General features: G+C 36.0%; 1 protein-coding gene across 1 annotated transcript in view; it reads right to left on the bottom strand.

Moving 5' to 3' along the window:
- Window positions 1-489: 489 nt before the first annotated feature.
- Window positions 490-8,055, bottom strand: part of LOC106476329 (tubulin alpha chain-like) — a 13,020-nt gene continuing 5,454 nt past the window's right edge. Inside the window, exons 2-4 of the mRNA XM_022380231.1 lie at window positions 5,125-5,347; window positions 1,957-2,258; window positions 490-541 (exon numbers count right to left, since the gene is read on the bottom strand). Of these exons, the coding sequence (XP_022235939.1) occupies window positions 515-541; window positions 1,957-2,258; window positions 5,125-5,347 (552 nt within the window). The 3' untranslated portion in view covers window positions 490-514. The remainder of the gene's footprint in view (window positions 542-1,956; window positions 2,259-5,124; window positions 5,348-8,055) is intronic.

Here is an 8,055-nt window from a genome sequence, read left to right as displayed (position 1 = left end):
ATTTGGTGTTAATTATTCTAACTTCTCTACTTTAGACTTGAATTCAGTACCAACTACAATAAATTCTCTACTCTAGGCTTGAATTAAATGCCAATTACTCTAGCTTCCCTACGCTAGGCTTGATTCTAGGACTATAAATACCCTAAAGTGATGTTCTCTAGGCTTGAATTCAGTACTAACTATTCTAGGCTTGAATTCAGTGCTAACTACTTTCTGCTCGTAAAAGTACAACCCTAGCGGTGTAAAATTTCAACGTGGATATTTCTATATATTTTTTAACAAAAATAACTTTTGTAATTATAAATAATGTCTGTATGCTATGACTACTTGCAAGCATGAATTAAATTATACTGTTACTACGAACACAACCATTCTATTTAAAGTTACTTTATTCTTGCCGTTAGAAACAAATCTTATATATTGTCCTATTCGCTAGATTTTGGGTTTTTTTTAAGGTTTCACAGTCTTCATTTTTACAGCATATTTACTGTATTTAATATTATAAAACGGATTTCTAGGTTTCGACAGCTGTTGTGGAACCCTACAACTCCGTGCTCACTACCCATACGACGCTGGAACATTCAGACTGTGCTTTCATGGTGGACAACGAAGCAATCTATGACATCTGCCGCCGAAACTTAGACATTGAACGCCCAACTTACACGAACCTGAACCGTCTAATAGGGCAAATTGTCTCCTCAATCACCGCGTCTCTGCGTTTTGACGGTGCTTTAAACGTTGACCTAACAGAATTCCAGACTAATCTCGTACCGTACCCAAGGTATGATCTGGATGTATCTAGTTTGATGGTAATCTAGTTTAATTTCTTTCGTTGCCGAAGGTAAAAACTAAATTTGTGGCTTATGATCAGTTTAAAGTGGTTAGCACTGAATTCAAGCCTAGAAAAAAAATGGACCAATTACAACTCTCCATGCATGATTTTCAGGCATACAGATCGACGCTCTCCACAAACGTCATTAAAGATAAAAGAGGTATTATGTGGGGAACAATATAAGTGAGTGTTTGCAACTGCTTTTCAAATCACGTTTGGAATTAGTGAAGGATAAAGACTTGGTGTTTAAAATATATCGGGAATCATTACGTTTGTAAAATCAGTATTCGATGAATATTTGTAGTCCCTTACTGTAAAGAAGGGAGGGGGAGTGATTACAAACTAAATCTTCAATTGTTATTCTTGTACCAACTTGTAGACTGCAAAAGTATACATAAAATAAACACCACTTTTCAGTCTGCTCATTATTAATATAGACTTCACAATAATACATAAAATAGACACCACTTTTCAGTCTGCTCATTATTAATGTAGACTTCACAATAATACATAAAATAGACACCACTTTTCAGTCTGTTCATTCTTTATGAAGACTTCACAATAATACATAAAATAGACACCACTTTTCAGTCTGCTCATTATTAATGTAGACTTCACAATAATACGTAAAATAGACACCACTTTTCAGTCTGCTCATTCTTTATGAAGACTTCACAATAAAATATAAAATAGACACCACTTTTCAGTCTGTTCATTCTTTCTGTAGACTGCACAGTAATACATGAAATAGACACCACTTTTCTGTCTGCTCATTGTTTAGACTACAAGTCTGTGGTAACGCTAAGTGTAGAGTATTGAAGAAGAATAAACAAGCGACGAGAATTATGAATAACTAATGCATGAAGAAATATGATTGGTAAGTTTTTGAACAAACAAGCAATGAGAGTTATAACAAACTGACTCGTTTTTGTGAGTAGTTGTGTATGGTTTAATTGCCAGAAAGGGCACGTAATCGATTTACATCAGTGACATTTCTAGAGGTGTGACCATTTTAATTAATTAGCTGAGATGTAGGCAAGCCTATCAGTTCCAGATGTCACAGTGAAAACTACATACTGACTGATCTGTGCTATAACTACTCAATGTTTACAAAGTAAACTCACTTGGGGGGCAGGGTAAATCGCAAACTCTAGCTTAGATTTCTTGCCGTAGTCCACGGAGAGTCTCTCCGTTAGCAGAGAGGTAAAACCGGATCCAGTCCCACCACCGAAGCTGTGAAAAATAAGAAAACCTTGCAGGCCAGTACACATATCGGCTAACCTCCGAATTCTGTCCAGCACAAGGTCGATGAGTTCCTTTCCGATAGTGTAGTGACCTCTGGCGTAGTTATTAGCAGCATCTTCCTTACCAGTGATAAGCTGCTCAGGATGGAACAGTTGTCGGTACGTGCCAGTTCTCACTTCGTCTATAACACAGAACATATTTTTTTTTTTATATTCATATCAATTCTTAAACATCACAAGTATTGTAAAACGTGAAAAAGTATCATACAATGGTAGTAGAAAATTGTATTGAATATATTGTACGTCAACCTCTACTAGAAATAAGTTTGAGACTGTAAAGGAAAAAAAAAGGATAGCACAGCATTACACGCTAAAGTATTCAAAAATTAGTAATTTTATTACATGGCAGTACCACTTTCATATATATATATATTTGTGATTGCTTATTTTAGGTGTTTTTTTAAGGGATTCCAGAGTTAGATTAAGATCCTAAAAGAATCTGGTATAATAATATTTAGTGCGTGTATCTTTTTTTTTTGTTTTTAGTTACAGCTGTAAGTATGTGAGCTTCACAGCTTTCAGGAAGAGCATAATGGTAATGGAACTGACTGTCTGGAGATTTGTTAGCAAAGAAAAAGTCACTCTCGGCTGAAGAAGTGTTGTGGGTGAATAGCAGAGCACAACCTCTGCTATATACATATATTTAACTGCCCCCCCCCCAGTGGCACAGTGACACGCTAGAATCCGGGTTTCGATACCCGTGGTGGGCAGAGCACAGATAGCCCATTGTGTAGCTTTGTGCTTAATTACAAACAAACTTTAACAATCCAACTAAATAATTTTGCCCCCAATGGCACAGCGGTATGTCTGCGGACTTACAACGCTAGAATCCGGGTTTCGATACCCGTGGTGGGCAGAGCACAGATAGCCCATTGTGTAGCTTTGCGCTTAATTACAAACAAACTTTAACAATCCAACTAAATAATTTTGCCCCCAATGGCACAGCGGTATGTCTGCGGACTTACAACGCTAGAATCTGGGTTTCGATACCCGTGGTGGGAAGAGCACAGATAGCTCATTGTGTAGCTTTGTGCTTAACTATAAACAAACAAACCTTATGAAATAAGTCAAGCAGTTTAGTTGCAGCTATTTTTGAATGTCTTTATTTAATACAGTTGTTTTCGTTGTTAATTAATTATTTCGAACGTTTAGATACTCGATCATATTTGACCTTGAATTACTAAACGTTTGTTAGATTTAAGTAGTTCTAACTCAACATATCACAAAAATTATTAACGATATTGTTAGTGGCACGTTTATCGCGCATCGTTTAAAGGAGAGGATTTTAATCAGTGGTGAAAATGGGCCGGACTTCGGTTCCATGAGTGAAAAATGTTTTTCATTTTATCAGACCCGAAACCTTCGAAAAGAGAAAATATGGGTAGGTTTCATAAATCACCACAAAAAGAAAAAAAAATAATCGGAATACATCAAGTGAAATGTAGTAAGTATTTATTCGTTATATCTTTTCGTGCCAGTTTATTTCTCTAGTTGGAATGTTGGTTATCTACTTCTATTTATATAAGCAGTTGCTATGGTTACCTCGTGGCGTCACACTTTTCTTGCTACAGCGCAGGTTCGTAATTCGTTGATTTAAAGAACACGAGGTTTGTCACTACAATCAATGCCTTCTCGTTTCACCCCCACAATCATCACTTTATGTCTTTCTCATTTTGTGTGGACATTCATAACTGAGTCATCACTGGGAGTTGGTCTTTAAATGCACTACGAAATTAATCAGTACAGCCTGGGAATTTGCAAAAAAACTATACCTTTTTTTTCTACATCAGGTACCTTTCACCCACAAAAATAAGCAATTAAAAAATAATAATAATAATTGAAAACATAAGGATTAATATTGTCGTACCATGTTTCTTCAAAAAAATCTATTTAATACACTCAGCCTGAAAAGTTTATAGAAAGGCAATAGTCTTAATAACATTGTGAGGTGCAGTTTTAGGCGGATAAGATCGTATGACTTTCTTCAAAGGGACTCTTATCTACATACTTAGATTGACCAATCCGCAGAAGCGTGTTATCAGTGTCGTTGTTGTTTGTTGTTAAGCACAAAACTACACAAAGGGCTATCTGTGCTCTGCCCACCATGGGTACCGAAACCCGATTTCTAGCTGTATAAGTCCGCGGATATACCACAGTACCACTGGAGGGCCATTATCAGTGGGGAGCAAGAAGAGACGGTTTGATAAAAAAAAAAGAGTTTGGACGGGCATCTTACTAATAGTCTGCAGTGCACTTCTTCTGTGAAAGTTTAATTCTGAAGGACTAATATATATATATATGATAACTCAATTTATTATTTAATTTTCCTTTTTCAATGTATCGCGCAAACAAAACAAAATTGTGATAAATTTATTTTTATATAACACAAATCAGTTTACAAAAGTATATATTTGCACCAAAGTGTTTATCAAATCAGAAAAATTTACGGGGGCTCCACAAAACTCCATCCACCCCCTAAATAGACGAGGTTCCGGGAATAGAATAATCTGATTTCCACCATTGGATTTAATGCGTGTGACTGATGTTTCAAAGGTTGAAAAAAAAACAACAACATTACTTTTGCTTCAGATTAGCAAAGAGAAAATTTCGAAAACAAAATTGTATTCTCAGGATCGTCCCCCAGTGGCACAGCGGCATGTCTGCGGCATTACAACGCTAGAATCCGGGTTTCGACACCCGTGGTGGGCAGAAAACTGATAGCCCATTGTGTAGCTTTGTGCTTAATTACAAACAAACACATTTTCAGTATCGTGGATGATCTGTAAAATCCCAAAAGTCACGTGATTTCCTGTGGTGCTAGTTTGGGTTATTACGATTAGCTCCACTTTGTGATTCTAGGAATTTGGTTTCGGATCTTAGTTTTGTTCCATTAATGACAAAACAATATACAGAAAGATAAATACTTTTTTCCGGGAAAGGTTTACGGTTCGATGAACCTAATTTCGTGACAAAGTAGAGCGGACTTACCGACAACTGTTGGTTCTAGATCTACAAACACAGCTCGAGGAACGTGTTTTCCAGCTCCAGTCTCAGAGAAGAATGTGTTAAAGGAGTCATCACCCCCACCAATAGTCTTGTCACTAGGCATCTGCCCATCGGGCTGGATACCATGCTCAAGACAGTACAGTTCCCAGCATGCATTGCCCATCTGAACCCCAGCTTGGCCAACATGGATACTGAGGCATTCACGCTGAAAAGTGAAAAATAAATAAGTAATTAATAATTAGTAATATCATATTGATTAGATGAACGAATGCCAGTCGTTTAGGACAATTTATTCATATTTAATAGTTTGGGTTCTTGGAAGACGTCACCTGCCAACCACAGTTAATTTTTGATTACAAATAATGAACCTATAACCTCAAATATTGAGAAATAATAACCAATACTCGTCAAATAAACATTTAGAGAATAAAGTGAACAAAATTCTGTAAGTTTTTTCGTTATTATTTTAGCAGGAGCACTGCACAACCGGAAGCCTGTTCTGTGGTAGTTCTGATTGTTTCTGTGGTGTGTATTTTATCATCATGTTAAGTTCATTGGTTATGCAGACTATTATGGGTATTGCAACTTAGAAGGAGATAAATCAGGAAAAACATATTTCATGTTGTTATTCTAGGTCGGTTTTGTTTCTGAAACCTAACTTATATAGATGATTGGTATGTCAATATGCAATGCATAAGATTTATCACTGTGAAAAATGAAATTCTCCTTTTACAACTCACTTCCTAAACAGACATTAAAACTCAAGTTTCCGTATAAAATACGTATTTGAAGGAAACTTGTTTGTTAAGTAAGGCACCACAAAACGCTGGTTTTCAACCACATGCTTTACAAAGGTATAATATCAAACTTCGAATGAAAGTGACAAAATAATTTTCGACGTTTTTTTAGCGCAAGTAGACTTTTTATTTTAAACGAGGACGACAAATATTAAATATGTTTGTTTGTTTGTAATTAAGCACAAAGTTACACAATGGGCTATCTTTGCTCTGCCCACCACGGGTATCGAAACCCGGATCTTAGCGTTATAAGTCCGCAGACATACCGCTGTGCCACTGGGGGGGGGGCTATTAAATATGTAACTGTACGTGAGATGGGGTATGTAAATTAAAATAAAAAAAGAAAACTATTTAATTTTACACATTCAAAAGACAGCCTCGTGAAGTCTTTTCAAGTTGATGCCTCAGATATCATTAGGCCTAGAGCCCCTCATTAATCTTTTACCTAAAGGTTGAAAATTCTCAACACACCAACGAACAAGAGTATACACGCAAGACTAACCTTCTGAAAATAATTACTTTTATCACCGGAAAGCAACAGGGGGGGCTATTACTATTTTCACTGCTTTTTTTTCACCGCTAAAATCCATTTTAACTGCAAAAAACTGTGAGCAGAGTGTATGTCGTATAATTTAAATAGTCGTGTGACGTCATCAAGCAGCATATGCCAATCAGCGTTCGGTGGTCGATCAAACGGAAAGCTGTGAATCTTGCATAAAATGAGGGCAGTAAAGAATAAATCTGTATGTTATTATACTTACGAAAAAAAAAAACAACAACACAATTTTACGTATTTTTTTTTTATTTCCACTTGGAATTACGCTTGAGATTCATACAACGAGCATATTACCCGATTGGAGTTACGATAACCCAGCATATTATATCAACTTTTAAACTTTTTTTTCTATATTTATTAGCGATGTAAAAACTGAGATCATAATTTTGTCCTCTGGCGGTTAGCGTAAGCTGTTACAGGTTACACACGTATCCCTGTACCTTTTACGTATAAACATCAAAGGTACATTGCAATAATTGTTCATTTAAAACTACAGAATCGAAACAAAACAGTGAATACTTTACTAACAAAACAAAACAATTCTTACACCTTCAAAGATTAGTAGATACATTTATATGCATTCATCTTAAGTACTAATCCATCACTTAATAGACAGTGAATAATATATATATATTTCGCTTTTTTATTGTTTGTTTTTGGCTCTCTTAGTTGTGGCGTCAAACACTTACACTAAATTCGCTTTAGCGTCGCAAATTTCAGTGATTTTTTTTTTCTTCTAGAACTGTTGGAATTACACGCATGCGTGTGCGCATGTGTGTGTGTGTGCGCGCTTATTAACTTTTTTACAGATGACGCCACCATATTACTTAAAAACGTTACCACCTTTAATAGACGGATTAACTTTACTTAAGTTCTACTGTATGTGACATTCTTTGTTAACATTGTTATATATGCTTACAGCTTTTAAATCATTCCACTTTCTATCGTACCATACAATCACTTAAATAAAACGTAATTGGAATTTTCAGCTTTAACAGTAACTTATGCACACGTGGGATATATGGCCAGGTCAGAGAATACTAGGATTTTAAGTCTACGGACTTACAACGCTAAAGTCTGAGGTTCGATTCCCGGCGGTGGACACAATAGGTAACTCAATGTGGCTTTGATCTAAAAACAAACAGACAAACTACTAGGATTCAAATAAATCTATCCCTAATTTAGAAGTATTGATCAGAAGGAGGGCAGCCATCCACTTGCACCCGCCGCCACAAGGGCTTTTTGAGTCAAACATTAGGACTGATTATCACTTTTATCATCCGCCCACAGCTGAACGTGCTAAGTGTGGTCAGCAGTATCGCGACTAAAATCGATAGGCAGTCCATCACGCTAACTACCAGGGGACGCTTCCTTAATAAAAATTAATTATCGTGTTGTTCCCTTTATTTCTGAGCAATGTTGAAGAGCATTGTAAAAACTATTTGCAGGAATCAGAAAAAATACAACAACTTCTGATTGTAAGTAAATTAAAACTATAGTAATTAAAAAGTTAACAAGTATTAAATATTTTGTTACTGTTTTCTTAATGGAAAGCTATAC

The sequence above is a fragment of the Limulus polyphemus genome, unplaced genomic scaffold (genome assembly GCF_000517525.1).
Source record: "Limulus polyphemus unplaced genomic scaffold, Limulus_polyphemus-2.1.2 Scaffold10306, whole genome shotgun sequence".
In the NCBI taxonomy this organism is placed as follows: Eukaryota; Metazoa; Arthropoda; class Merostomata; order Xiphosura; family Limulidae; genus Limulus; species Limulus polyphemus.
Note: the sequence above shows the minus strand (reverse complement) of the source record. Positions and strands in the feature narration are given on the sequence as shown.